Source organism: Dipodascopsis tothii (genome assembly GCF_038497935.1).
Source record: "Dipodascopsis tothii strain CBS 759.85 unplaced genomic scaffold V1510scaffold_41, whole genome shotgun sequence".
NCBI lineage: Eukaryota > Fungi > Ascomycota > Lipomycetes > Lipomycetales > Lipomycetaceae > Neoaidaea > Neoaidaea tothii.
In genome coordinates this window covers 28,614-53,520 of record NW_027118025.1, presented here as the reverse complement: position 1 = coordinate 53,520, position 24,907 = coordinate 28,614, and the positions used below count along the sequence as shown (strand labels likewise).

The following is a 24,907-nucleotide window of genomic DNA, read 5'->3' as shown; positions in this document are numbered from 1 at the left end:
CGGGCGCGGCCGGCGCGCTGGGCGGCCGGGGCTGTGGCGCTGCGGCGGTGCATGGCTGCACAGTGGCGGTGCGGGTCGCGGGACCGCCCGCGCCTCGCGGTGGCGCCGTGTGGCGCTGCGAACAGCACGTGACGCATCACGTGCCCGCGGTCGCTTGGGAGCAACCGCGCGTCGAGCACGTCCGCGTTCGCCCAAATACAGCGAAACTCGCGTGCACCCGTTACGCCGTTATCCGCGCAGGCTCCCGAACGGACGTCGCGCAGCTCGCACAGACGCTGCGCCGCGCGCACAGACGCTGCGCTGCGCGCACAGACACTGTGCCGATTGCGCAGGCGTGATGCACGCTTGGGCAGAGGTGCAGCCCAGAGTGCGTCCAGGGCTATAAAAGCTGGCCGCGATTCGAAGGACTTGCAAGCCTACTGCAGCCTTTCTCCGACATGAACATGTCTGCCCTTTTCAAACCCGCGACTCGCCTAGACGTCCACCCCCACCTGAGCTCTTCTGACTGGACTCCCGGTCTAGACGACCTCGCTCCCAGACGCCAAGATCCCTCCAAAGATCGCGAGTATCAGAAGGAATGCGTCAACGTAGCTCTCAACAGGAACATCATCTTAGTTCTCGGCAATGGCCTGGGGTAAGTCGCCGTCCGACAGCGCTGATCACCTAGCAAAACGTACATCGCGGGCCGTCTCTTGGAGGCGTGGGTGGCCAACGAGCGCAGACAAGCGGCGGCGTCTGGCAAGCCGCACCGCCAGGCCTTCTTTATCCTACCTACGAAGCACATGAACGAGGAGAAAGCCACTACTCTGGGGATGTTTGACTTCAAGCTCGGCAACCTAATCAACGAGGACTTCACGGCCTTTACCGAAAGGGTAAGAACCTGGAGCGTGCGTATTCTGAGAACAGGAAGTCTGGGAGAACCGCTTGCGCGGCCATGAAGTCGTAATGGTCACTCCTGCAGTAATGTGTCAGTTCCTGGACAACAACCTGGTGGAGATGAACCAGACACTGGCCATGGTCGTCGACGAATGCCACCATACCACAAAACTTCACCGTGCCAACAGGTGGGTACCCTGGACAACAACTGATCCTCAGATTATTTGACTTCTACCACTCTGCTGCGAGCTCCACGAGGCCTCGTATTCTGGGTCTCACCTCATACCCGCTGAAGACGCGCACGCTCACGCCGGAGGGCATCCAAGCGCGTGTAAAGTAAACTTCGCATACCTACCCGCTCACCGGCAGCAATCTTTGCCAACGAATGAATTCCTCGGTTTTGTGCCCGAATGTCTCCGTCAGAGGCCTCGGGTCACACCCTGGCGTGTCAAAGGGCATTCGCGACAAGTTCTCTCAGGTCGCACTGCTCTACTGCACAGACAGAGCAGACGCGCTGGACGACGTCGTCCTGAACAACATTGACTTGGGCCTGGCGTTAGCTGTGCTCAGATACAACGCGTCTGCTGCTAGCGAGCTGGGTGAGTACAAGACAGTCATGAGTTAACCGTAGGCCAGTGGTTTGTCTATCAAGCCTGTCTCCACTACTATAATCGCGACTGCCAACTGGAACAGGAAAAGTCCGAGCAAGACCTGACAGAAACTCTAGCCCTCGGTGTGAAGGAGACTCTCGAGAAGCGCTTTCCACACGGAGTGGCGCGAACCGACATGTCTGACAAGATAAAGAAGCTGGTTAATCTGATCCGACAGAAGGCCAAAGGTCCGGAGTTCAGATGTGTAGTGTTTGTCGAGCACCGCTTGACAGCGTCGCTGCTATGCAAATATCTGAACGAAGGAGACTCGGATCAGATACGAGCTGATTTTGTCACGAGCGGCATTCCAAGCAACTGCAGATACTTCGACTTCGAGATGCCACGGCGACGCCAGACTGACGCTTCAGAACAGTTTCGTCTCGGCGCCACGAACGTGTTGATCATGACGCTTCTTCTAGAGGAGACGATCGAGCTGACCGCCTGCGATCTTGTAGTCCACCTCCAGCTGCCCCACATGTTTCCTTATGCGTTCTCCACCGGTCTCCTGAAAGATAGCGGAGAAGTTAGAACAGCCAAGTGCTCTGCTGACGAAAGTGCGCCGTGTTTGTGAATGCCGTCGACAACTCAACATACACTCTGATCAGAAAATATGAGACCTCTGTGGTAAGTTGACCAGCAACTTAACTGATAGCTAGAAAAGCACGTTCCAGCACTTATCCCGGCTATCCAAAGCTACTGTCGTGTCCCGGCGTCTGAGTAATATCAAATACCGTGTTTACGACGGCGCGACCAAGGAGGAGACACGCAGTACATGCGGCACAGCCAGTGCTGGCTCTCAGTTGGTGCACAAACCAGCTGAAGGCAAAGAGACGGAACGCGACGAGCCCTTGCCGATACCAGCGGACGAACCAGTATCAGAGGACTACAGCGAGCCTCAGTTGAGTCTCAGAGTGCAAGAGCTGCCGAAACAGTCTGTGTACAAGTACTCACTGACTATAAAATTTCCGACCAGGGAACAGCTGCTGATTCTAATTTCCTCGACCACCATTCCGCTGACAGAGACGCTCAAGTTCGTTGTGGGAGACAGAGAAATCGAGATGCCGATTCGAAATGAGGGCACCATGGAACTCACTGAGGAGAAATACAAGACCTACAGGGCACTCAGCAACGCGCTCTTTCTGGACTACTTTGCTATGCCGGCACGACCTGGGGCTGACAAGCGGGCGTACCTGGTCATACCCGCCGAGTACCTTGCTATGCCGGACTCTGTCGTTGACTCGTTTGTAAACAGACACCGGGACTTGCCAGGAGTAGAGGCTGCCGAGCTACTGACGGGTCGGGTACTAGCTCTGAGCGGCGACGGTGCCTCTCCGCAGCGTTACGAGGTGTCTGCAGTGCGCAGGAACGACCTGACAACGGAGCCGATTGTGCGGCTGCGCCGTCTCGATGTGCCGTTTGACTACATTTCAGGGGAGCACTTCAGCCGTCTGGCGATCGACTCTAGCCTAAAGATGAGCTACTCCAGGCTCTTATCGCGCACGTCTAGGCTGCTCCCGCCGGAAATAGATCTCAGCGGCCCTTTTAGCATGGTCCCGTCGGTAGGTCACAAGACATAGATAGCGGGCTAATGAGCAGATCATCTTCAGATTGCAGAATTTGTTGCTAGTCTCGGACATTTCGCGAAAAACGGATATCGACCTGACTGCGTCCGAACTGCTGCGTGCTTGCGCTGTCGACTTTGATCCGGACTTTTCAGACGACACCAAGATCGCTGTGTACGGCGGGAGTATCCTCAACTTGGCTGTCGCAGTCATCCTGTTTGCTGAGCGCGATAACGTATCCGCACAGAAGTATGAGATGGCAAGAGATCTTTTGACGGCACACGTCCACCGAATCTCCGCGTTTGCCAGACTTTTGCAGTTTTCGCCCAATTCCTGGTACGCGTCTGCTGGAGAAGCCTCGTTCAAGTCCAAGTCTTGGCAAGATACGATGTCGCATTCAGTAGACGCTCTGGTTGGCGCGGTTGGGCTGACGCTTGGAGTCACAAGAGCCATAGAATGTGCTCTGCAGGTGATCTACCGCAATACTCTGTTCAAGGAGTACACACTCCAGGATCTGATTGAGCTCGAAAGCTACGAGGCTGTGGATCTGGCCGAGGACGTAGACGTAGCAAGCGATACGAAGGTGGCGGATGTCGCCGAGCGCGCGGGATACCAATTCAGGTCACGGAAACTAGCCCTGGCTGCCTGCAGACACTATCCCGACAAACTAATCGCCGAGAGCGCAAGCCTTCTTCGGCTTGGCCGGTGAGTCCGCGTCTGTCAGCTGCTAACCACAGTGCCGTGATGGACCACATCTGCTGCCGTTATCTGCTCGAGAAGTTTACAGAGGCGTCTCTGGAGCAAATGGCGCTGATGAAGGTTTGTTGGCGGCAGACTAAGCTTACCGCAGGTCACGATGACTACAGACAAGATCTTGGCACTGGCAGGCCGCCAGTCTGCGCTTGTGGAACTGTCAGGTCAAGACGCCGACGATAGCGCGACGGCCGACCTCGTCTGTTCCCTGCTGGCAGCGATCTACGTGGACGCAGGCTTGGCCGTGGCGCCGTGCGTGTCCTACCTGCGTCGAGTCTACTTTCCGTACATCGAGTCCGCAGACATCCTGGAGCGATTCATGACAGACCGCGAGGAAGCAAGGCGCCACGCGAGACAGCACGACATTGAGTTTCTTGGATACGAACACGTGACATCGCGTGCGGCGGTCCTGGCGCCGTGCTCGCAGACGGCCGAGCAGGCCGTCGCAAAGTGTACACCGCGGCTGCTGTACAGGGACGAGTCTGTCGCGGAGACGGTGGGCGCCGACGACGCAGAGGTCATTGCGCGTTTGTGGAGCGCTGTATTTGGGCGAATCAGGAAGTCACATGACCCGAACACGAACTAATCGGGCTCCGCGCTTCCGAACTTTCGCGGTAGTTTGCGCTTGGTGCGCTGGGGGCATGTCGTTACGACCAGGTAGGTCTCAAGGCGACTCGCCGCGCGGCTTGGAGCCGCGTCATGCGGCGGGCTGCTATCGGCCGCCGGCGGCCGTCGCGAGCGCCGTGTGAATTTCGCGCAGCCGAGCCCACCCGGACGCCACCGAAGCGCCCACTTTTTGGCTCGTGTGGATCAGGGCACGTGTGGACGGCTCTGGCGTCGACACCACCGCGCCACAGGCGCAGAACAGCCCCGTCGACCGGCGACAGCTGTCTCCGAGATCCGAGCTCTTCGGCCTCGTGTCCACGGCGCTATCGACTCGTAATCGCGGGAGCTAGCGGCTAGTCTGCATGGTGCCCGGTGCTCGCGCTAGGCCTGGCCGATGCTGGGGACGCACATCCACCGCCACTGCGCTGGAATTATCTCCGCGCCACGGCTGCGGCTGTCGGCGGCAATCCAAGCCACGCCCCTTGGCTATCAGGTGCCGAGGCTGCATGGCGTAGGTGGAGCCGATCGAACATTGAAAGTCTGCAGATTGCGATCGACAACGTGCGCTGTCCGGCTCGTGTGAGCTCGCAACATCCCGCGCGCGTGCGTAGAGAAAGCGGCGGCCGCGATAGCTCAGGCGCAGGAAATAGAGTTTTGTGCCGTAGATCAATTTAAGCTTTGGCAAGACGCCATCTCGGTGTTTGGCCAGAGTAACGCTGCTGAGCTCGGGATTTTCTCGCAAACATGGACAGAGCTTACGCCAGATACCCTTAAATAAAACCTTAATTGCGTTTTGACACCTGCAGGCAGGGTTACGGCGCATCGGCGGCGTTAGACCCGACGTTCGCTGCGGCTGGGGCTTGGCGGCCGTTGCCGCCGCACGGCATCGAGAATTATCGCCAAGCGGGAAGTGGCGAGGCGCCGTGCGGCGCAGCTGGCGATAGGCGGCCGATGCCGTGGGCGCACGCCGGCGGTGGGACCTCCCGGCGAGCACTGGATCCGTCGCGATGAACAGCGGCGTCCGGGGCGCACGCGGGGCGGCGCTCAGCGCGCACACGCGCACCGACACAGCGCCGACAAGCGCTGTGCAAGCGGTGCAAGCGTCGGTGGCCTCGGCGTGCGCGAGGATCTGCAGCCGGCATCGCCGGGTCCCCCGGGCGAGATACGGCTAGCCCGGTGTGGCCCGGTGAGCGCCACGCGTTCTAGAATGCTGACAGAATCTGCGTCAGCATAGTGGGCCAACAAACGACGATCCCTGCTGGATTGGTTAGAGCGAAAGTCAGATGGTTTCAGGAAAGTTTCTGCGAAAATCATCTGGCGCGTGCATCGTGACCCACGCCACGATGATCGTCCTCACAATAGCAGTACCGTTCGAACCACGGCAGATGCCCAGAGTTTGGCGCGCCAACGGCGGCCCGCCGTTGGCCCAGTGGCTTAGGTCGGAGTTTCGGTAGATCCGAACTAGAACCATCCTGTTCACGCGCCCGGTTCGTTCCCTGCAACTGTCGCAAGCCCGGCGGCCCTCCCAAGAGCCTTTCCCAAAACCGCAATTAACGCGGTCACACAGCGGAGCGCACATCATCGCCTACGTGCCGGTGACGGGCAGACCTGAGCCAGTCCCGCGCCGTGGCTGCCCACCGGCGTCACCCGCCACCAGTCCCGACTGTCCGGTAACGCCCGTTGGGTCGGCTAGCTCGTCTGCGGGCGATCAGAGGCCCGCGTCAGCCGGCCATCCGGCACCGTTAGAGTTTGGCTCAGCTGCTGTATCGTTTTCAATCCATTGAACCTTACTGTCCTGATCTGTCTTGAAAGCTAATCGCCAAGCGCACGGCGCGAACTCTCTGCGATACCATCAGGAGAGGCTCACGCGCCGACGAAAACGCTGATTTCTATGGAGACCTAAGTAACCCACAGGATATAAATTACAGCCGGATCCTGGTTCCAGCTCTAGACGATCACTGTCGTACCCATTCCTCATCATGCGATATACTTCTGCTTCCAAGAGCCGCAAGAGCTCCAGCGCCGAGACCAAGAAGACGCCGCGGTCACGCAATGGCTGCTGGACGTGCCGCAACCGCAAGATCAAGTGTGACGAGGTCCACCCCAAGTGCACGGTAAGCGCTAATGCAGGTTGCTGCACACCGGCACCGCTATGCCCGCTCGGGCGCAAGACAAGAACACGCTAACGGCTTAGCCCTGCAGCAGACTGCGCATCAGCTGCGACTACACCCGCCGGCTCAACTACAAGGATGACACGCCGCGCATCCTCAGCAAGATGGCGGCCATGACCAGCACCAAGGGATGCCCGGTCTACGACCGCACGGCCCGGCCGGTCTCGCGCGCGTTCCCGTCGGGAATCTGGGGCGAGCGCGTCGGCCAGGCCGAGTTTGTCGTGCTCTGCGTCGACGACTACGCCGACTGCAAGTTTGATTCGGAGGAGGACGACAACGAGGGCTCGCTGGACGAGACCTCGCCGCGGGCCGAGCCCGCGCAGGACCTGTCGTTCGCGGCGCTGCCGCCGGCCGTGCCCGAACACGCCGCCCTCAGCGAGTCGGACGTGTTTGCCCGGCAGAACAACATGGCCTGGAACAACGCGGCCTACTACAGCCACCAGCCGTCGATCTCGTCGGGCTCGGACTTCTGGAGCCCGCCTGTGTCGGACTCGGAGGACGGCCAGTCGCCGGCGGCGGCGCTGCGCCGCGGGTCGGCCTCGACGTCGAACTCGTCGCTCGACTCGCTCGGCGCGCTCGACCTCGAGCCGCCGCTGCTGCTCTCGGGCTTCGACACCGGCGAGATCGCATGGAACCCGGCCGTGCTGTACGCGGACCAGCCCAAGAAGGCGCCGCAGTTTGACTACAACTTCGATCCCACCGAGGCGAACTTCAACTACAATGGCTTGTACGCGCCCGCGTTCGCCGAGGAAGTCATCTTCTAGTTTTGCATGGGGACCGGAGTTTTGTATATAGTGAAGGGTTTTATTCGTCCACGTCGTTGACCTGCACGACGACGCGCTTCTGGCGCTCCTCGCGCAGCGTCACGTAGAGCCAGAACTGCATGGTGACCTCGAGGAAGGCAAACGTGAAGACAACCGAGTTGGCGATGGCCGTGCTGGCGTCCTCCGCCAGGTACGCGAACGCGGCAATCGTGAACGCCAGCATGAGCCGGAACGGCACTGCCGTCAGCGGCCGCGGCGCCGCACTTACCGGCGACTTCCAGGAACTGCGCGTTGAAGGCCGTGATCGACGTCAGGTCGGTGATGCCCAGAAACAGCAGCGCGATTGCGATCGCGCCGACCGCGGGGTCGCCCTTGGCGAACTCGGCGTCGGGCTGCGTCAGCGTGCCCGCACAGCACCTACCAGACGCATGGCGCGGCCGATCGTCCAGACCATGCCATGGTTTGAGATCGACGCGGGGTCCGTGAGCAGCTTGATGGCTACCCCGTTGAGGAGTGCGAAGTGCACCAGGCAGATGCTTTTGGCCGAGAGGATCATGCTGGCCAGGTCCGGAGAGGATATATCACAGCCTGGATTGGGTGCTGCCGTCGCGCTGCTCGAAAGATTTTCTAATTACGGCAACGTCACCCCGGCCGGGTGCGTGCGGGGGGCGTGACACGGGGGCGAGTGCGGCGGAGTGTCAGCGCGCGCGGGCCGGGTGACGCTGGTGCGTAATGTCACCCCGAAATTTCGGTGACATTGCGTCCCGCGCGCCCCGCGGTCACCCCTCCGCCCGCGGCCCACGGGAGCGTGACACCGGCTCCCCGCACCGGGGCCGATAAGCCTCCACGACCAGCGGCTTCACCAGGCCACGGCAGACTCTTCGCAATGGCGGCTTTCTCGGTAAGCACCGGCTAGCGCGCGCTGACCGCAGCGACTCGTCCGGTTCATCAGCACCAACGGCAAGACCTACTACGGCGACGCCATCCTCCCCAGCGGGTCCACGGACGCGCGCTTCGCCACGCACGCGTTCCGCATCGACGGCGACGTCCTCGGCGAGCACGCGGTCACGGCCGAGAAGCTCGAGATCAAGAAGCTGCTCTCGCCGCTGGCGTGGAGCGACATCCCGACCGTCCGGCTGCTGGGCCTCAACTACTCCAAGTACGTTTCCGGCCCGGAGGCCCCGCCGCGGTGCAACGCCGCCGGCCGGTCCTTCGGGCGCTGAGCCGCGCTGACCCAGGCACGCCGCCGAGATCGGCCTCCCCAAGCCGACGTTCCCGGTGCTCTTCTTCAAGCCCGTGACCGCGATCGGCGGCCCCACGGACGTCATCCCCGTCCCCAAGTTCGCCCAGATCGACAACGAGATGGACTACGAGTGCGAGCTCGTCATCGTCATCGGCAAGAAGGCGCACAACGTGTCCGAGGCCGACGCGCTCGACTACGTGCTCGGCTACACGGTCGGCAACGACGTCTCGCAGCGCGCGTGGCAGATCAAGAAGGGCGGCGGCCAGTGGTCGCTCGGCAAGATGTGCGACGGCTGGGCGCCCATGGGCCCGGCCATTGTGTCGTCCCGGGTCATCGCCGACCCCCAGGCGCTGCGCATCTCCACCAAGGTCAACGGCCAGCTGGCCCAGAGCGAGACCACGGCCGACCAGATCTTCGGCGTCGCCAAGACGATCGCGTTCCTCAGCCAGGGCTGCACGCTCCTGCCCGGCGACCTGATCTGGACGGGCACGCCGTCGGGCGTGGGCATGGGCCGCAAGCCGCAGTACTGGCTGCGCGACGGCGACCTGGTCGAGATCGAGCTCGAGAACGTGGGCACGATTGTAAACCGCGTGCGCTACGAGACCGACGCCAAGGCGAAGCTCTAGGCGGCCTGGCGGCGGCGGCGCGGCGCCGGCCGGGCCTGCGGGCAGCCAGCACGCGGCGCCGGCCGCGGGCCGTGTCCCGCCGGCGCCGCGGCCCCCCCCGCCGGCTGTGGCGGCCAATAAACCGGTCCCACCCCTGCGCTGTGCCGGCCTTTTTGCCGTGCGTGCACACCCAACCCAATATCGCGACCACGCAACCCTAGAAAATTTGCCCACCCAACGTAAATCATCGAGATCATCATCTCAACCGCCAGGATTTTTCGTCCGCAGGTCTCGCCAGGCCGCTCGCAACGTCGCAAAGTGCATCAGACCGTGCTCCGCTAGCGGCAGACACGGAGGCCCAGGAAGCCCAGACAGAGCGCGAAAATGGCAGTGGATACGGTGTATTATGACGTCCTCGGGGTCAGCGTCACGGCGACGGAGCTGGAGATCAAGAAGGCGTATCGCAAGAAGGCGATTCAGCTGCACCCCGATAAGAACCCGAACGACGAGAGCGCGCACGCCAAGTTCCAGGAGGTGAGTGGGCGCGCGGCACGGCTGACGGCAGGTCGGCGAGGCGTACCAGGGTAGGCAGACGACCGGCGCGTGCTGACGGCAGTGTTGAGCAACGCGGACCTGCGCAAGCAGTACGACCTGTACGGCAAGGACAAGGCGATGCCGGACGCGGGCTTTGGTAGGGCGCGGGCGCGGGCGGGCTGACGGCGCAGAGGACCCGAACGAGTTTTTCACGTCGATCTTCGGCGGCGAGGCGTTCTACGACCTGTAGGTGGCTGGATGGGCGCGCTGACGGCAGGATCGGCGAGCTGTCGCTGATCAAGGACCTGACCAAGACGATGGAGCTGGCGAACGAGGAGGAGGCCGAGGGCGAGACGTCGGCGGCCGGCGCCGGCGCCGGCGCGGGCGAGGGCGAGGGCGGCGCGGCCGCGGGCCCGGCGCCGGCGGCGGGCGCGGGCGACGAGGCCGGGCACACGACCGCGGGGTCGGTGCCGCTGGCGATCGAGGCGTCGGAGACGTCGTCGGTCTCGACCGAGGGCACCAAGACCACGACCACGTCCAAGCGGTCCAAGAAGACCGCGGCCGAGAAGGAGGAGGCGCGCAAGAAGGCCGAGGTCGTCAAGCAGCGCAAGGAGGAGCGCGACAAGTTCGAGGCCGAGCGCAAGCAGGCCCGCGAGGAGCGCGTGGCGTTCCTGACCAACAAGCTCGTCGAGCGCCTGGGCGTGTGGACCGAGGCCGACGGCAGCGACGAGGTCACCAAGGCGTTCCGGGAAAAGATCACGTACGAGCGCGAGAACCTCAAGATGGAGTCGTTCGGGATCGAGCTCCTGCACGCGATCGGGTCCATCTACCTCCAGAAGGGCTCGATCTTCATCCGGTCGCAGCGGTTCCTGGGCATCACCGGCTTCTTCAGCAAGATCAAGGAGAAGGGCACGCTCGCCAAGGACACGTGGAACACCATCTCGAGCGCGCTCGACGCCCAGATGACGATCGAGGAGATGTCCAAGGCCGAGGAGAAGGGCGGCGACACGTGGACGGACGAGAAGAAGGCCGAGCTCGAGCGCAAGGTGCTCGGCAAGATCCTCAACGTGGCCTGGCGCGGCTCGCGCTTCGAGGTCCAGAGCATCCTGCGCGAGGTCTGCGACAACGTGCTCAATGACCACTCGGTCCCGCTCGCCAAGCGCGTCGAGCGCGCCCACGGCCTGATCATGATCGGCACCATCTTCCGCCAGGCCCACCGCGACGCGGACGAGGACGAGGACGCGCGCATATTCGAGTCGCTGCTGGCCGAGGCCAACCAGAAGAAGCACAAGAAGACCAAGAGGCGCGAGGGCAGCACCGCCGAGGGCGCGCCCGCCGCCAGCATTTAGGCCCCGGCCTGCCTTTCTACACCGCCCGCTTCGGACGAAGTTATGAGTTTTGAGAGCGCATCGACGTCGTAATGTTTGCTCTGGGTGACTGAAATATATATTAAGCAAAACTAGCCTGCGCCCGGCTCCCCGGCGTGTACCTGCCGGAGCCGGCGCGCGTATGCACCGCGCTGCGCCCCTGTGTCCGCAGGAGGCGCTAAGTATGTAGAGTCCGTGAGCAATGCGGCGCCGCGGCGCCTAGGTGATGTACAGCCGCAGCTGGACCTCGTTGGAGTAGCTCGAGTGGAGGTCGAGCTCGCGCCACGCGCGGTCGACGTCGATCCGGAGGATGTTGCCCTCGGTCGAGAGCGTGTCGACGGGGACGATCTTGCCCTGGATCGTCACGAGCAGCTTCATGACCATGTCCGCCGAGACCTCGAGCTCGGAGAGATAGACGCCGAGCACGCCGAGGGCGCGCAGGTTCACGTCCAGGACCGTGCGGCCCTTTTTGGGCACGCTGAGCTTCTGGCTGGCGATGGCCGCACAGCCCGTCATGTGGTCCACGAACCCCAGCGCGCCGACGTACGGCGCCGAGTACTGCGTGGCCACGCGCGCGAGCGGGCACGCCGTGTAGATGTCCCACGCGTTCGTGTGCAGGCTGCAGATGAAGATGACGTCGTCGGCGTCGTTGGCGGCGCCGGCGCGGTCGCAGTCGAACTCGAACGTGTGCCCGGTCTGGAACGAGCGCACGACGTAGCGCTCGCCGGGCACGAGGCCGGGGAACATGGACTTGCGCACAAAGCCCTTGAGCACGCCGGCCGTGTCGTGCACGTTGAACGCTGCCAGCAGGCTGTAGCCGCCGTGGCCGCCGTCGAAGTTGGTCAGGAAGAGCAGCCGCTCGTCGTCGCGGCTGAAGTACGGCTCGAGCGGGACCGCCTTGAGGCTCGGCCGCAGCGCCACGGACGTGCCGCGCGTGGTCACGGCCTGGATCTTGGCCAGCAGGCCCTTGTCGTGGCGGCCGACCGCGTCCGTGATGTAGACTGGCCCGCCCGAGAAGCACCGCGAGGCCGCGTGCATGGACGAGAACTCGGGCAGGTCCGTCATGAACATGTCCCAGTCGGGCACGGCGTGGAACAGCGTCGTGAACATCGCGTTCATGGCGTTGCAGTGCACGTGCCAGCGGTGGCTCGACGGGATGTTGGGGAAGAAGTCGTCCGAGTTGCGGAGCGCCGGCGCCGGCGAGTTCTGCTTCGTGAGCGCGTAGTAGAAGTACTGCGTGTTCATCGACATGCAGTAGACGTCGCGCATGTAAAAGTACCGCAGCGACTGCAGCCTCAGCGCGTCCTGGTACGCCTTCTGCAGGCCGCGGCCCTGCCCGATCGGATACCGCAGGTCGTAGACGTGCGACTGCACGTCCGGCTTGACCGCCGAGATGTTGGCTGAGTACAGGAACTTGTAGAAGTTGGCGTAGAACCGGTTGACATCGTGCTCGGCGATCGACCACACGTCCTCGTCGTAGAGCCGGCACTGGAGCAGGTCGTACGTCTGGCCGAGCTCGCTCGTGGGATCGATGCCGTTCCAGTAGCCCATGAGCGCGTGCCAGACGAGCACGTGCCGGATGTAGGGGAACTTGGACTTGATCTTGTTGACCGTCCGGCGGAGGCCGCCGGGGAACTTGGCGTTGGCCTCGAACGCCTGGAGCTGGCGCCGGTCGTTGGTCTGCTGCCAGCCGTCGTCGATGATGACAAAGCCGACGCGGACGCCGGTGCGGTGGAGGTCCTTGAGGGCGTCGATGATGCCGTCGTGGGAGACGTCGATGCCCATCGAGTTCCAGGTGCAGAAGCCAAAGTAGTCGAGCCATTGCTCGTACCAGAGGGGATGGACGTCGCGGGAGGTGTTGTCGTGGGCGACGCCGGCGAGATCGGCCCGGCGGACGAGCCCGGGGAGGTCGGGGAGGGAGGCATCGGCGAGGTCGGGGGCGTGCGGCGCGGCGGGGCCGTGCGGCTGAGCGAGCGCGTGCGGCGCGTGCGGCTCAGCGGCGTCCTGCAGCGCGTGCGGCTCAGCGGCGTCCTGCGACGCGCCGCGCGACGCGGCCTGGCGTGATTCGTGCAACGCGATCTGGCGTGTTTCGTGCGACATCAGCTGGCTTGCTCCGTGCGACGTCGACCCGCAGCCGGACCCGGTCACGGACCCGGCCTCGACCTCGGACTCAGACCCGGCCGCGGTCGACCCGGCATCCGCCGGCCCGCGCGCCTCCAACCCGCGCGCCTCCAACCCGATCGCCGACCCGTCCGACCCGCCTGCACCCCCATCGCCCTCCCCCCACGTCGCCCCCCTCTCCAGTTCCACCGAACCTTCTGGCATCGGCCACGCCTCCACCCCCGACCGCCCCTCCAGTGCGTCCATCGCCAGCACATCCCGCAGCTCCTGCACCACGTCCTTCACGCCCAGCGTCCGCAGCTCGGCCCGCACAGAGTAGAACGCGGCCTGTACGGCCTTGTACGGGCCGTCGCTCACGCCCACGTAGGCCGCAAACGTCGCCATCGACGGCGCGTCGTTGTGCACGCTCAGCACCGCCTGGCCGTCCACCGTGTGGATGTACGACGTCACGTACGCCTGGCGTCAGCTCTGCCGTCCGGCCGCTTACCTTCATGTCCGATACCGGTAGCACGGCCACGCTCAGCCCATCCTCCCGTAGAAAAAGCAAAAACGCGGCCGGCAGGTCGACCCAAAGCGTGTCGGTGCCGTGGCGCGGCCCCAGCCACGAGTTCTGCACCCGCACCAGCGCCGTGAACTTGACCATCTTGCTCGGCCGGCCCAGCACAAACGCCTGGGCGCCGTCGGCCGGCTCGCACGCGCCCTGCATGCGCAGCACGCGCGCACCGACGACCTCGCTGGCGAGCTCCTCCGTCGTAAAGTCCATCGCGGTGTCGTCAAAGACCGGCTCGAGCGGGCCAGCGGCCGCCGGCGCGCGGCCCATCCACACGCGGCCGTTCGATTCAGACGAGCCGCACCAGGTGTAGGCCCCGCCCGGCGTCCACCGGTACCGCGCCGTGAACTCGACGCGGCCGGCGGTCTGCGGCGGCACGAACGCCAGGTCAAAGGCGGCCGTCGGCCCCGCCGCAGCGCCCGCCGCGGCCACCGCGGCCGTCGGCACGGTCCGGCGCAGCCGGAACGGCAGGCTCTGCCACTCGCCATCGTCCGCGCGCCACCACAGCTCCAGCCGGAACGCCGGCGGCAGCGGCGTCGGCGTCTGCACGGCCGCCGTGAAGCGCACGATTCGCGACGCGGTGGCGGTGGTCGAGCCCAGCGGCGGCTCCAGCGCCAGCCAGTCGATCGTGTGGGTGGATGCCATCTCGTGGGCGTCCCTCGGTTTCTGTCCGGTCCGCTGCCGTGTCCGGCGTGCGCGTGGTGGATTATTCCGGGGTGGCCGTTGCGTGCTGTTTGGGTGCTTTAAGCGACGTGCCGACTTGCCCACAAATCTTTTCTCACGCACCCTCCATCCGCACAGTGGCCATCCAGCGGCCAGACGAGCGAGAGCAATCAGACGTGATCATGTCGGCGACGGCGCCCCCTGCCGTGTACGGCGGAGGTACGTGTGCGCGGATGCGCGATGGCCGCGGCCGGATGGCGGCCACCAAGCAGCGGCCGGGCTGACCAGCAGACGAGATCTCTGCGCTGGTGATCGACCCCGGCTCGACGTGGAGCCGGATCGGATTCGCCGGGGACGACACGCCCAAGGTGGTGATGCCCAGCAGCTACGGCAAGGACGGCTCGCAGATGTACATTGGCGACAACGAGCTGCACAGCGTGCGCGCGGGCATGGAGATCGCCAACGCGATGACGGACGGCCACGGTAGGCATTGGGCGCGCGCGCGCTGACGACAGTGGGCGACTGGGACGAGACCATCAAGCTGTGGGACTACGCGTTCACGAAGCGGCTGTACAGCGACCCGAAGGAGCACCCGGTGCTGCTGACGGAGCCGTCGTGGACGCCGCCGAAGGTGCGCGAGCGCGCGGCGGAGGTGCTGTTTGAGCAGTTCGAGACGCCGGCGTGCTACCTGGCCAAGAACTCGGTGTGCTCGGCGTTTGCGTGCGGCAAGCCGACGGCGCTGGTGGTGGACATCGGCTCGGCCGTGGCGTCTGTGACGCCGGTGGTGGACGGGCTCGTGCTGCGCAAGGCCGCGGTGCGCTCGCCGTACGCGGGCGACTTCCTGAACGCGCACGCGCTGGCCGACTTCAAGAAGAAGGGCATCGAGCTGGTGCCGCACTTCCTCGTCGCGCGCAAGACCGCGGTCGAGCTGGGCCAGCCCGCGCAGGCCACGCTCAAGGACATCCCCGGCATCACGGACTCGTTCCGCAAGTTCGAGCTGGACCGCGTGCTGCTGGAGTTCAAGGAGTCGACCGTCCAGGTCATGGAGCAGCCGTACAACGACGCGATCGCCGGCGCGCGCCAGCAGCGCCCGTTCGAGTTCCCGGACGGCTACAACATCGGCTTCGGCGCCGAGCGCTACCAGATCGGCGAGGCGCTCTTCCAGCCGTCGCTGTTTGCGCTCCCGGACACGCCCGCCGACCCGGCCGCGCAGGGCGTGGCCCAGCTGGTCGCGGCCGCGGTCGCCGCGTGCGACGTCGACGCGCGCGCCAACCTCGTCAACAACATCCTCGTCATCGGCGGCACCACGCTCGTCCAGGGCTTCACCGAGCGCCTGAACTACGAGCTCACCCAGCTCTTCCCGGGCATGAAGATCCGGATCCAGTCGCCCGGCAACGGCTCCGAGCGCCGCTTCTCGTCGTGGATCGGCGGCAGCATCCTCGCCAGTCTCGGCACCTTCCACCAGGTACGTATCCGCCGCGCGCGCGCTGACCCCAGATGTGGATCGGCAAGAAGGAGTACGACGAGGTCGGGCCGTCCATCGTCGACAAGCGCTGCAAGTAGCGCCTCGCTCCCGCCTGTAATTTTGTAAACTAGATCTGTAAGTTCCTGTGTGAGTGCCGCGCGCGCCGCGGAATAAACGTGTGCGCCCCCATTTCGAATTCGGCGTTGCGAAAGCGACGGGCCGCCCGCGCGCCCTAGACGCCGCGGCCGCCCCCGTGGCCGCCACTGTCGCCATGAAGCGCTCGCTCAAGCTCGCGACGCGCCTGCTCAACCTGGTTGCCGGCCTGGCCGCGGCCGTGTGGTCGGTGCTCTACGTGCGCGCCACCCGCAACGACATCTACGACGTCCTGTCCCATCCGGCCGTCTACATGACCTCGGCCGTCAACTTCTGCACGACCTGGGTGTTTGTGCTAGTAAGCCTGACCGCGCCGGCTGCTGACCGAAGGGCATCCTGAGCACGCTCGTGTCGGCCACGGCCGCGCTGCTGACGCGGTACCGCGTCAAACGCGTGCTGGGCCTCAATGGCGCCTACACGGCCTTCTACACCGATCTGACGTTTGTGGTCCTGTGGGCGCTGACGCTGCCGATCCTGGTCGTCGAGTACTCCGAGGACCAGTCGACCAAGCTGACGTTCCGGTCCCAGACGGGCTGCTGCGTGGCCAGCCTGTGAGTATGCGCGCGAGCGCGCTGACGCCAGCCTGTTCTGGTCCGTGCTGCTGGGCTTCGACTCGGCCGGGACCTGGCTCGGCCCGGACAAGCCCGAGACGCCGGACGACGACAGCCTGCCGAGCCCGCCGGCGCCGGTGAACGGCTACGTGTACAACCTGTGGACCGCGCGACGGCGCGCGGCGGAGAAGAGCATGTACCTGTACCGGCCGTAGATTGGCCCGCTAATATACATGCATGACGCGCCGCGGGACGTGCGGCGCGCGACCCCTGAGCGCGCGCGACGCGCCGCACTGCGTGCGGCGGCGGCGCGCCGCACGCCGCGCGGCTGGGTGCGCCGCACGCGCGGCCGCCTGCGCCACTACGCCCCCCGCTGCCGCGCCACGCGCCGCCGGATCGCGTTCGACACCGCCGCCCGCGACGCCCGCGACGCCGCCGGCGCCGCCCCGACCGTGCCCGGCGCCGACACCGACCGCGTCCGCGCCGGCGCCGGCCGCGCCGGCCGCGCCGCCGGCCGCGTCGCCACCTCGAACGCCATCCGCAGCCGGCGCGAGCCCGACAGAAACTGCGCCGCCTTCGGCCCGGCCTTGATGTACGACGCCGCGTAGCCCGCCTTGTTGAAGATCGAAAACTCGCGCAGCGCGTCCTCGGTCACGAGCTTGTGGAACAGGCGCTCGATGTCGATGCGCTCCATCGCCTTGCCGACCGCGTAGCCGGCCGCGGTCGCGTGGCCCGCGTTCTGGATCTTGGCCGTCTTGGCGCCCCTGAAGATGTCCATGCAGTAGATCATGGTCACGTTCTCGTGCTGCACGTCCTGCACGAGCCGGATCACCTGCATGGCCATCTCGGTCACGTCGGTCTCCTCGTACGCCGCTGCGGCCGTGTTCTGGCAGTTGTCGCACGTCTTGGCGCACGCGGCCGGCTCGAACGCCTCGTTGAAGTACCGCAGGACCTGCGCCCGCCGGCAGTCGATCCGGTTCTCGCAGTACTGGATCACCTGCTTGAGGTACGACCGCTGCTTCTCCTTGGTCGTGTAGTCGATGTCCTTGTCGCGGTCGATCATGGTCATCATCGAGGCCGCGTCTCGGTACGCGTAGTACAGCACACACTCGCTCGGGCTGCCGTCGCGGCCGGCCCGGCCCGTCTCCTGGTAGTAGCCCTCGAGGTTGCGCGGCAGCGTGTAGTGCACGACGTAGCGCACGTCGGCCTTGTCGATGCCCATGCCGAACGCGACCGTGGCGCAGATCGCCTGGTACCGGCCCTGCTGCCAGCCTTCCTGGACGGCCAGCCGCTCGTCCGGGTTCATGCCGGCGTGGTAGTGCGTGATCCGGATGCCGTACTGCCGCAGCTTCTTGGCCGTCGTCTCGCACGAGTTCTTGGAGTGGCAGTAGATGATGCCCGACTTGCGCGGGTACTTGGTCTTCATCAGCTCGGCGATCTCGCCCAGCACGTCCTTCTTCTTCTCGCGCACGACGTAGAACAGGTTCGGCCGGTTGAAGCTCTGCTTGAAGAACGCGCAGTCGACCATGCCCAGGTTCTGCCGGATGTCGAGCTGCACGCGGTCGTTGGCCGTCGCCGTCAGCGCCATCACCGGGATGTCGCCGTACTCCTTCTTGAACAGCCCGAGCTGCTTGTAGTCGGGCCGGAAGTCGTGGCCCCACGAGGAGACGCAGTGCGCCTCGTCGATCACGATCCGCGCCAGCTGGCGCTGCCCGTGCAGCTGCTGGATCGCCCGGCGGATCTGCGCGCTCGACGTGAGCATCTCCGGCGAGATGTAGAGCAGGTTCAGCTCGCCGTCCATGAGCGCCTGGAACGCGCGCTTGCGCTCCTCGGCGTCGCCGCGCGAGTTGATCATGCTGGCCCGGATGCCCTTGGCCAGCAGGTGCGACACCTGGTCCTGCATGAGCGAGATCAGCGGCGAGATCACGATGGTCGTGCCCTTGGTGCGTCCGCCGCGGACCAGCGCCGGCAGCTGGTAGCACAGCGACTTGCCGCCGCCGGTCGGCATCAGCACGAACACGTCGCGGCCGGCCAGCGTCGCGTTGATGGCCTCGAGCTGGTTGTGCCGGAACCCGGGCAGCTTGAACACGCTGCTGAGCGTGGTCATGACCTCGCCAGACCACGCGTACTGCAGCTCGCGGGGATCCGCCGGCTCGGACTGCGTCGGCGCTGGCGGCGCCATCTGCACGGCCTGCACGTCGTCGTCGATCAGACACGGCCGCACGGGCGAGCTGCCGAGGTAGTCCGAGCCTATGTCGAACGAGAAGTCGTACGCGGTCTCGGGCGCCGGCCGCACCGGCCGGTCCGTGTTGCTCGACGACGGCTGTTCGTCCGGCACGTAGCCGTCGGCGATGAAGTCGTCGTCCTCGATTTCGTGGATGTCGTCCGCCAGATACGCGTCGTCTTCGTAGTACTCGTCCGGATCGATGTACTCGACCGGCGCGTACGACGGCGCGGCGGCCCGGACGGGCCGAGCAGCCTCGCGCATGGCCGGCGTAGCCTGGCTGGTGTAGTTTGTCTGCGGCACAAACGAGTCTGTCCGGCCGGCCGGCGCTGCGGGCTCGGCCGGCCGCTCGTACCGCATCTGCCGCAGCCGCAGTTGGCACTGCATCCACAGCCGGCTCACGCGCTCGTACTCGGGGCAGAGCCGGGCCCGCGCGGCCAGTTTGTCGGCGTCGGACTTGGCCGGGTCCTCGGCCACCGACAGCCGCTGCTCGAGCAGATCGATGCGCATGAACGAGAGCGACTGCAGCTCGAACTCGAGCTCCTGGCGGGACATGCTGTCGATCCATTGGCTGGACTCGGGGACGTTTGTTTGGACGGGGACCAGAGCCGACCGCGGCGGCTCCGGCAGACTGGCGACGGCCTTGGCGACTTTGGCAGCCGGCCGGGCCTGCGTGGGCGCTGCGCCGGCGGCCGTGGCCGGCGGGGGAGCAGCGGGCACGGCTGCCGCGGGCCTGGCCGCTGGCCGCACGTTTTCGGCCGGCGCCATCGACGGTCTTGCGGCCACGGCCGGCGCCGTCGTGGCCATAGATTCGGCCATTGCGGCCCCGGGTGCGGCCGCAGCGACCGCCGCAGCGACCACCGGCATGGCCAGAGCCGCAGCAATCGCCGGCGCTGCCGGCACCGGACCCAGACCCTCGTCCGGCGTCGCCTGCTTGTACCGGCTCACGGCCGCCAGCGCCGGGTTCTCGGCCTCGGCCTGCAGCAGCTCCATCTCGTCCGCAAAGTCGTCGTCGTCAAAGTCATTGTCCGAGTCCGAGATCACGTCCTTGTGGGTCTTGGCCACCGGCGTCAGCTTCTCGGAGTGCGGGCTGCTGTAGATCTCGTAGATCGGGCCGTCGCCGGAGAACTTGCTGCTCTTCGACGCCGAGTATGGCGACGAGTCAAAGTCGCTGCTGCCGAGCCCAGACTTGCGTCGCTTGGACGGCGACGGCTGCGGCGACTGGCGCCGCCGACGCCGTGGCCCGTCGCTCAGGTCTTTTTCCCAGTTGCTGTTGTCGTCGTCGGTCAGGTCGATGGTCATGACCGTCGACGGCAACACCGACACATTGAACTGGTTGACAGGCGTGACAATGTCTGCGTCAGCGCGGCCAGCCAGCACGTACCTTTTCGCGAGAGCATGGACTCGATCCGGCTCGAGAACGGGTCGTCGGGGCGGGATCCGGAGCTGCGGCCGTCGCTCTTGGGCGTGCAAAACGACGCGGTCGAGCTGGCGCTCGAGGCTGCGGTCAGCGCGGCCGGCAGCGGCGTACCTATGGCGTCCAGGGGCGGCGGGTTCGGCAGCTCGCCGGACGACTTGATGGCGTCGGCGCTGCTGTCGGCAGCGCTCTCTCTGTCCAGACAGAGCAGCTGGCGGGACGCCATGGCGGGCTCGGCGGCCGGCGGGGGCGGCTGCGCAGGCAGACGGTCGGCGGCCGGCGCACGCGCAGGCAGGCGACCGGCAGCCGGCTCGGCGGCGGCTTTCACGTCCTCCAGGCCGCTCCAGGCGTCTCTCGGGCCGTCTACCACGCGGACGGGGCCGTGGACGGGTCCGAGCACGCCGGTGGCCGCCGCAAATGCGCTCTTGTCCGGGATGCCCACCGGCGGGATGTGTGCGCGCGCGTTCAGAAGCCACTTGATGTGCTCGCCAAGGTTGTTGGCCGGAGGACGCATGCCCGAGTTTGATCCGCCGGGGGGCGTCGCTCGAGCTGCGGCGTGGTCGGTGTTTGACGCGAGCGCGGCGGCGGCGTGTCGTCCGGGTAAGCGAGCGACCCGCCGTTTTTTTCGGCCGGCGCAACCTAGTCTATCAAACAATCATGCCTCTCATCGAGCCGGTCGTGGCCGCGCCGGCGGCCGCCAGCAGCACCGGCCGGCGCAAGTTCGCCGGGCCGACAGACTCGACGTCCGCCCAGCGCGCGCTCACGCGGCGGATCGCCGACCTTGAGCGCGAGAACTACCACGAGAACGTCAAGATCGAGATCCCGGCAGCGGTGTCCAAGGCCGCGACCAAGTCCACGCCGGCCGTGCGACGGATCCTGGCCTCCAAGAAGGCTCTCGGCAACTACTTTGACGACGACGAGGCCGGCACCAAGCGGTTCCAGGCCGCGGCCGTGCAGCCGTCGCGGTACCCGGCGCGCAAGCTCTGCTCGGTGTGCGGCTACTGGGGCACGATCAAGTGCATCCGCTGCGGCGCGCGCTACTGCTCGGCCGCGTGCGAGGACACGCACCGCGAGACGCGCTGTCTCAAGGTGTACGCGTGAGCGGGCGCGCAGATGGGGATATGGTACATTGGCTAGGATACAGGCCGCGGCGGCTAGGCCTCGCGGCGGTTCAAAAAATGGGGCGCAATCTCCTGGAGCCAGTCCAGCTGGATGGGACTGACCATGCGCGCGTACGCCTTGGTGGTGAAGATCTGGGGTCAGCCGGGCCGCGCGGGTACTCACGTATTCCGTGTAGATGATGGCCTCGGTGCGCTTGCCAAACATGGACGACGACGGGTGGATGTTGATCGTCTGGGAGCCCACGACGGTCTTGTACGACCGGTCGGGCAGCATCAGCGCCGTGTTGCAGACGAAGCCGGCCAAGAAGCACTTGATGACCTGCTCGGCCTCGGCCGCCGTGATCCTGTGGTCGTTGTCGGCGCGGGCCTTGGTCTTGAGGTAGCCCTGGAGCTGGCGCTTGATGTCCTCGACGTTGGACATGGCGCGGAAGTTGATGTACAGGTCGCGGCACCAGTCGCGCTTCTCGTCGCGCGAGCCGAGGCCGCGGAAGAAGACGAGCAGCTCGCGCAGGACGAGCAGGTCGCCCATGCCGGCGCTGGCCTGCACGAACGGCTGGCGCTTCTCGTTGACGTCGTCGCGCTTGTCCGGGTGCGGGTTCATCAGCAGGTTCTCGATCGAGAGACAGGACACGATGTCGAGCACGGCGTCCTCGACGCCGGCGGCCTGCGCCTTGAGCAGCACGGCCGCGAGGTGCGGCGCCAGCGGCAGCAGCGCCATCTTGCGGCCGAGCGGCGTGATGGCGCCGGCGTTGTCGAGCGCGCCCAGCGCGTACAGCTGGGTGAGCGAGGCCACCACTGCGGTCAGCGCGCCCACAATACACACTTACTGGCCTTCTTTTGCGGCCGCTCGAACCAGTCCCACTTGAACACGTTGTCGACGCCGGCGCACTTGAGCACGAGCAGCGGCGAGGCCACGTCGCAGCGCAGGACCTCGGGCTCGTTCTGTGTCTTGAGGTTGCGGTAGTCCTGCTCGGTGTAGAGCCGGTAGCACTTGCCGGGCGCCTCGCGGCCGGCGCGGCCCATGCGCTGGGCCGCGCTCGACTGCGAGATGGGCACGACGAGCAGACTGTCCAGCCCGAGGTCGTGCCACCACACCTTGACCTTGTGCAGGCCGCTGTCGACCACGTAGCGCACGCCGGGGATGGTCAGCGACGTCTCGGCGATGTTGGTCGCCAGCACGACCTTGCGCCGGTTGCCCTTGGGCCGCTCGAAGACGGCCATCTGCTGGTTCTGCGGCAGCGCGGCGTACAGCGGCAGCACGGCCAGCTCGGGCGCCTCCTTGGGCCACGACTGCGCGACCTCGGTCAGCATGTCGGTGGCCTTGTCGATCTCCTCTTGGCCGGCGAGGAAGACGAGGATGTCGCCGGTCTTTTCGCCCATCGCGATCTGCACCACCGTCCGCACGGCCGCGTCCACCACGTCCTCCACCGGCGCCGGCAGGTAGAACCGCTCGACGTTGTACATGCGGCCCTGCACGTACAGCACCTCGGCGTCGTCGTAGAACGCGCTGAACCGCTCGGCGTCGATTGTGGCCGACATGATCACCAGCCGCAGGTCCGTCCGCTGCCGCAGCAGCGCCTTGAGGAAGCCCATGAGCAGGTCCGTCAGCAGCGTGCGCTCGTGCGCCTCGTCGAGGACAATCGTCGTGTACTGGCTGAGCTTGGGCTTGACCAAGAGCTCGCGCAGGAGCATGCCGTCCGTGAGGAACTTGATGCCGGTGCTGGCGCCGCTCATGTTGCTGAAGCGGACCGTGTAGCCGACCTCTTTGCCGACCGAGACCTTCATCTCGTCGGCGACACGCCGGGCGAGGTTGATGGCGGCAACCCGCCGCGGCTGCGTGATAGCGATCCGCTCATGCTCCGGATCGAGCGACCGGATAAACTTGGGGACCTCTGTGGCAGTCAGCGTCTGCGGGGAACGGCGCACGGGCGGCGTCCGGGGGTCGGGGCCGGCCGGGGGCCGCGCCAGTCCGGGCAAGGCCGGGGCCGGCCGGCTGGGCCGCCGCCACAGGCCGCCGGGACGGATACGTACGGGTAGATTTTCCACTGCCGGTCTCGCCCACGAGGATAGTCACCCGATTCTTGGCGAACTTTTCGCGGAGCACGTCCTGGGCTGTCTAATTAGCTGGGCCCACGGCCCGGCCGGTAGCCGGCGGAACTCACCGGCTGTGATCGGCAGACTCATGCTGCGCGGCGCGAATCAGGGCTGGTCGGTCTGGAAAAAAAATTGTTCGGAGCGGAACTGGGTTTTCGCGAAACTCCCGACGACGCCGCACGCCGTGCGGCGCGCGTGAGCCGCACGGACGCCGCGAGCCGAGCCGCACGTTGTGCGGCGCAGCCCCCCCCGCGTGCGGCCGCCGGCCAGCGATACGGACGGCAATCTGCGCGCGCAGCGCGTCGCGGCCAGCGCCTGCCGGCGTCCGCCAGCATTCGTCCGGCCCAGTCGCCTGCTTCTACGTGCCACGCTCCGCCGCCCGCCGTTTGCTATCCTATGATACTATTACTATATGCAGCCATCAGGCGTCCACCTGCATCTGGTCGGCATCCTTCAGCAGCGACTCCTCGAACTCGTCAAACTCGACGACCTTGACCAGGGTCTTGATGTCCTCCTTCAGGATGGCGGTCGTACCGCGCTTGAACTTGTAGGACTGCTCCTTCTGCTCGCGCTGGTTGGGCGTGCGCACGTTGCGGTACAGCACGGCCGGCTTGTCGACCTCCATCACGCACATGTCAACGTTGGAGCCGGAGCCAAGCTGGGGTCAGCGGGATCGTGCGTGCACTTACGTCGTTCCAGATACCGGCCTCGATGGCGTCGCCGCACAGGGCCATGGCCTCGTCCTTGGTCAGGGTCTCCTTCCAGCCGGTCTCGAGCACGGCCATCGCAGCCATGGAGCCCGAGCCCAGCGAGAGGTAGTAGCCCACGTCGGTCGAGCCGTGCGCATGGATCGAAAACAGGCGCGGGCCCGTCGGGTCCACGCCCGCGACGATCAGGTACGCGCCGATGTGGCCCTGGTATTTGAACAGGTGCTGCTTGAGCAGGGTCAGGCATGTCACGACGCGCGGTTTGCGCTCGGTGCTGAGCGCATGCAGCTCGAGCGTCGACGAGATGAGCTGGGTCACGAACTCGCAGTCGGCGGCGGTGCCGGCGCCGGCACTGGCGTCAGCTCGCCCGCGCACACACATACCACCAGATGTTGGGCGAGATCCGATGCAGCTTCTCGCAGTTCTTGTCGGCCACGATGTCGCCGGCCGTGGCACGCGTGTCGGCGGCAATCTGGAGTCAGCTGGGCGCGGCGCGCCACGTACCACGACGCCGCCGTCGAATCGGCAGCCGACGATCGTCGTTCCGGTCGCGGTAGCCGTCGGCGTGGCAAAGCCCTTGGCCGACAGGTACCGGTTCCGCATGAAGTTGTCAAAGTTGAGGCCGGGCATCTTGTCTATGCGGATGGATGGTCGTGGTGGTGGTGAGCGGCGGAGCGTTGTGGAAGGCCTGCGCCGCACGGCACGCACGT

General features: G+C 65.7%; 12 protein-coding genes across 12 annotated transcripts; 7 read left to right on the top strand and 5 right to left on the bottom strand.

Annotated features, from left to right (window-relative positions):
- Nucleotides 1–198: 198 nt before the first annotated feature.
- V1510DRAFT_278463 (uncharacterized protein) lies at nucleotides 199–4,610 on the top strand. The gene is made up of 11 exons (XM_066930618.1): nucleotides 199–634; nucleotides 668–872; nucleotides 907–1,064; nucleotides 1,096–1,212; nucleotides 1,246–1,475; nucleotides 1,508–2,049; nucleotides 2,082–2,150; nucleotides 2,183–3,085; nucleotides 3,123–3,793; nucleotides 3,826–3,907; nucleotides 3,939–4,610. Exons 1-11 carry the CDS (start codon nucleotides 438–440, stop codon nucleotides 4,425–4,427), a joined length of 3,663 nt encoding a protein of 1,220 aa, XP_066786817.1. The 5' UTR covers nucleotides 199–437; the 3' UTR covers nucleotides 4,428–4,610.
- A 1,793-nt stretch (nucleotides 4,611–6,403) lies between these two features.
- Nucleotides 6,404–7,433, top strand: V1510DRAFT_422997 (uncharacterized protein). The gene is made up of 2 exons (XM_066934881.1): nucleotides 6,404–6,561; nucleotides 6,642–7,433. Exons 1-2 carry the CDS (start codon nucleotides 6,427–6,429, stop codon nucleotides 7,380–7,382), a joined length of 876 nt encoding a protein of 291 aa, XP_066786816.1. The 5' UTR covers nucleotides 6,404–6,426; the 3' UTR covers nucleotides 7,383–7,433.
- Nucleotides 7,253–8,030, bottom strand: V1510DRAFT_383200 (increased loss of mitochondrial DNA protein 1). The gene is made up of 3 exons (XM_066931672.1): nucleotides 7,804–8,030; nucleotides 7,651–7,774; nucleotides 7,253–7,619 (listed from the first exon to the last, which is right to left on the bottom strand). The coding sequence occupies exons 1-3, from the start codon at nucleotides 7,936–7,938 to the stop codon at nucleotides 7,423–7,425; spliced, it is 456 nt and encodes a 151-aa protein (XP_066786815.1). The 5' UTR covers nucleotides 7,939–8,030; the 3' UTR covers nucleotides 7,253–7,422.
- Nucleotides 8,031–8,268: 238 nt separating this feature from the next.
- Nucleotides 8,269–9,251, top strand: V1510DRAFT_405009 (uncharacterized protein; the record flags this gene model as incomplete). Its single annotated transcript, XM_066932301.1, has 3 exons — nucleotides 8,269–8,283; nucleotides 8,315–8,541; nucleotides 8,621–9,251. The coding sequence occupies 3 exons, from the start codon at nucleotides 8,269–8,271 to the stop codon at nucleotides 9,249–9,251; spliced, it is 873 nt and encodes a 290-aa protein (XP_066786814.1).
- Nucleotides 9,252–9,315: 64 nt separating this feature from the next.
- Nucleotides 9,316–11,232, top strand: V1510DRAFT_278398 (X-domain of DnaJ-containing-domain-containing protein). Its single transcript, XM_066930617.1, has 5 exons — nucleotides 9,316–9,764; nucleotides 9,796–9,814; nucleotides 9,847–9,921; nucleotides 9,956–10,010; nucleotides 10,042–11,232. The coding sequence occupies exons 1-5, from the start codon at nucleotides 9,615–9,617 to the stop codon at nucleotides 11,111–11,113; spliced, it is 1,371 nt and encodes a 456-aa protein (XP_066786813.1). The 5' UTR covers nucleotides 9,316–9,614; the 3' UTR covers nucleotides 11,114–11,232.
- A 118-nt stretch (nucleotides 11,233–11,350) lies between these two features.
- On the bottom strand, nucleotides 11,351–14,447 carry V1510DRAFT_370126 (glycoside hydrolase superfamily; the record flags this gene model as incomplete). Its single annotated transcript, XM_066931424.1, has 3 exons — nucleotides 11,351–13,096; nucleotides 13,529–13,708; nucleotides 13,740–14,447. The coding sequence occupies 3 exons, from the start codon at nucleotides 14,445–14,447 to the stop codon at nucleotides 11,351–11,353; spliced, it is 2,634 nt and encodes an 877-aa protein (XP_066786812.1).
- Nucleotides 14,448–14,472: 25 nt separating this feature from the next.
- Nucleotides 14,473–16,028, top strand: V1510DRAFT_446395 (actin family; the record flags this gene model as incomplete). Its single annotated transcript, XM_066935724.1, has 4 exons — nucleotides 14,473–14,684; nucleotides 14,757–14,948; nucleotides 14,981–15,930; nucleotides 15,963–16,028. The coding sequence occupies exons 1-4, from the start codon at nucleotides 14,648–14,650 to the stop codon at nucleotides 16,026–16,028; spliced, it is 1,245 nt and encodes a 414-aa protein (XP_066786811.1). The 5' UTR covers nucleotides 14,473–14,647.
- Nucleotides 16,029–16,162: 134 nt separating this feature from the next.
- On the top strand, nucleotides 16,163–16,901 carry V1510DRAFT_422983 (uncharacterized protein). Its single transcript, XM_066934880.1, has 3 exons — nucleotides 16,163–16,381; nucleotides 16,414–16,634; nucleotides 16,666–16,901. The coding sequence occupies exons 1-3, from the start codon at nucleotides 16,202–16,204 to the stop codon at nucleotides 16,847–16,849; spliced, it is 585 nt and encodes a 194-aa protein (XP_066786810.1). The 5' UTR covers nucleotides 16,163–16,201; the 3' UTR covers nucleotides 16,850–16,901.
- Nucleotides 16,902–16,995: 94 nt separating this feature from the next.
- On the bottom strand, nucleotides 16,996–20,789 carry V1510DRAFT_405004 (uncharacterized protein; the record flags this gene model as incomplete). The annotated part of the gene is made up of 3 exons (XM_066932300.1): nucleotides 16,996–20,213; nucleotides 20,243–20,359; nucleotides 20,390–20,789. 3 exons carry the CDS (start codon nucleotides 20,787–20,789, stop codon nucleotides 16,996–16,998), a joined length of 3,735 nt encoding a protein of 1,244 aa, XP_066786809.1.
- A 143-nt stretch (nucleotides 20,790–20,932) lies between these two features.
- Nucleotides 20,933–21,376, top strand: V1510DRAFT_370133 (uncharacterized protein; the record flags this gene model as incomplete). Its single annotated transcript, XM_066931425.1, has 1 exon — nucleotides 20,933–21,376. The coding sequence occupies one exon, from the start codon at nucleotides 20,933–20,935 to the stop codon at nucleotides 21,374–21,376; it is 444 nt and encodes a 147-aa protein (XP_066786808.1).
- Nucleotides 21,229–23,690, bottom strand: V1510DRAFT_278284 (P-loop containing nucleoside triphosphate hydrolase protein). The gene is made up of 5 exons (XM_066930616.1): nucleotides 23,559–23,690; nucleotides 23,428–23,508; nucleotides 22,224–23,288; nucleotides 21,560–22,191; nucleotides 21,229–21,528 (listed from the first exon to the last, which is right to left on the bottom strand). Exons 1-5 carry the CDS (start codon nucleotides 23,578–23,580, stop codon nucleotides 21,430–21,432), a joined length of 1,899 nt encoding a protein of 632 aa, XP_066786807.1. The 5' UTR covers nucleotides 23,581–23,690; the 3' UTR covers nucleotides 21,229–21,429.
- A 127-nt stretch (nucleotides 23,691–23,817) lies between these two features.
- Nucleotides 23,818–24,847, bottom strand: V1510DRAFT_432080 (nucleophile aminohydrolase). The gene is made up of 4 exons (XM_066935467.1): nucleotides 24,702–24,847; nucleotides 24,581–24,669; nucleotides 24,180–24,549; nucleotides 23,818–24,148 (listed from the first exon to the last, which is right to left on the bottom strand). Exons 1-4 carry the CDS (start codon nucleotides 24,825–24,827, stop codon nucleotides 23,912–23,914), a joined length of 822 nt encoding a protein of 273 aa, XP_066786806.1. The 5' UTR covers nucleotides 24,828–24,847; the 3' UTR covers nucleotides 23,818–23,911.
- Nucleotides 24,848–24,907: the final 60 nt, after the last annotated feature.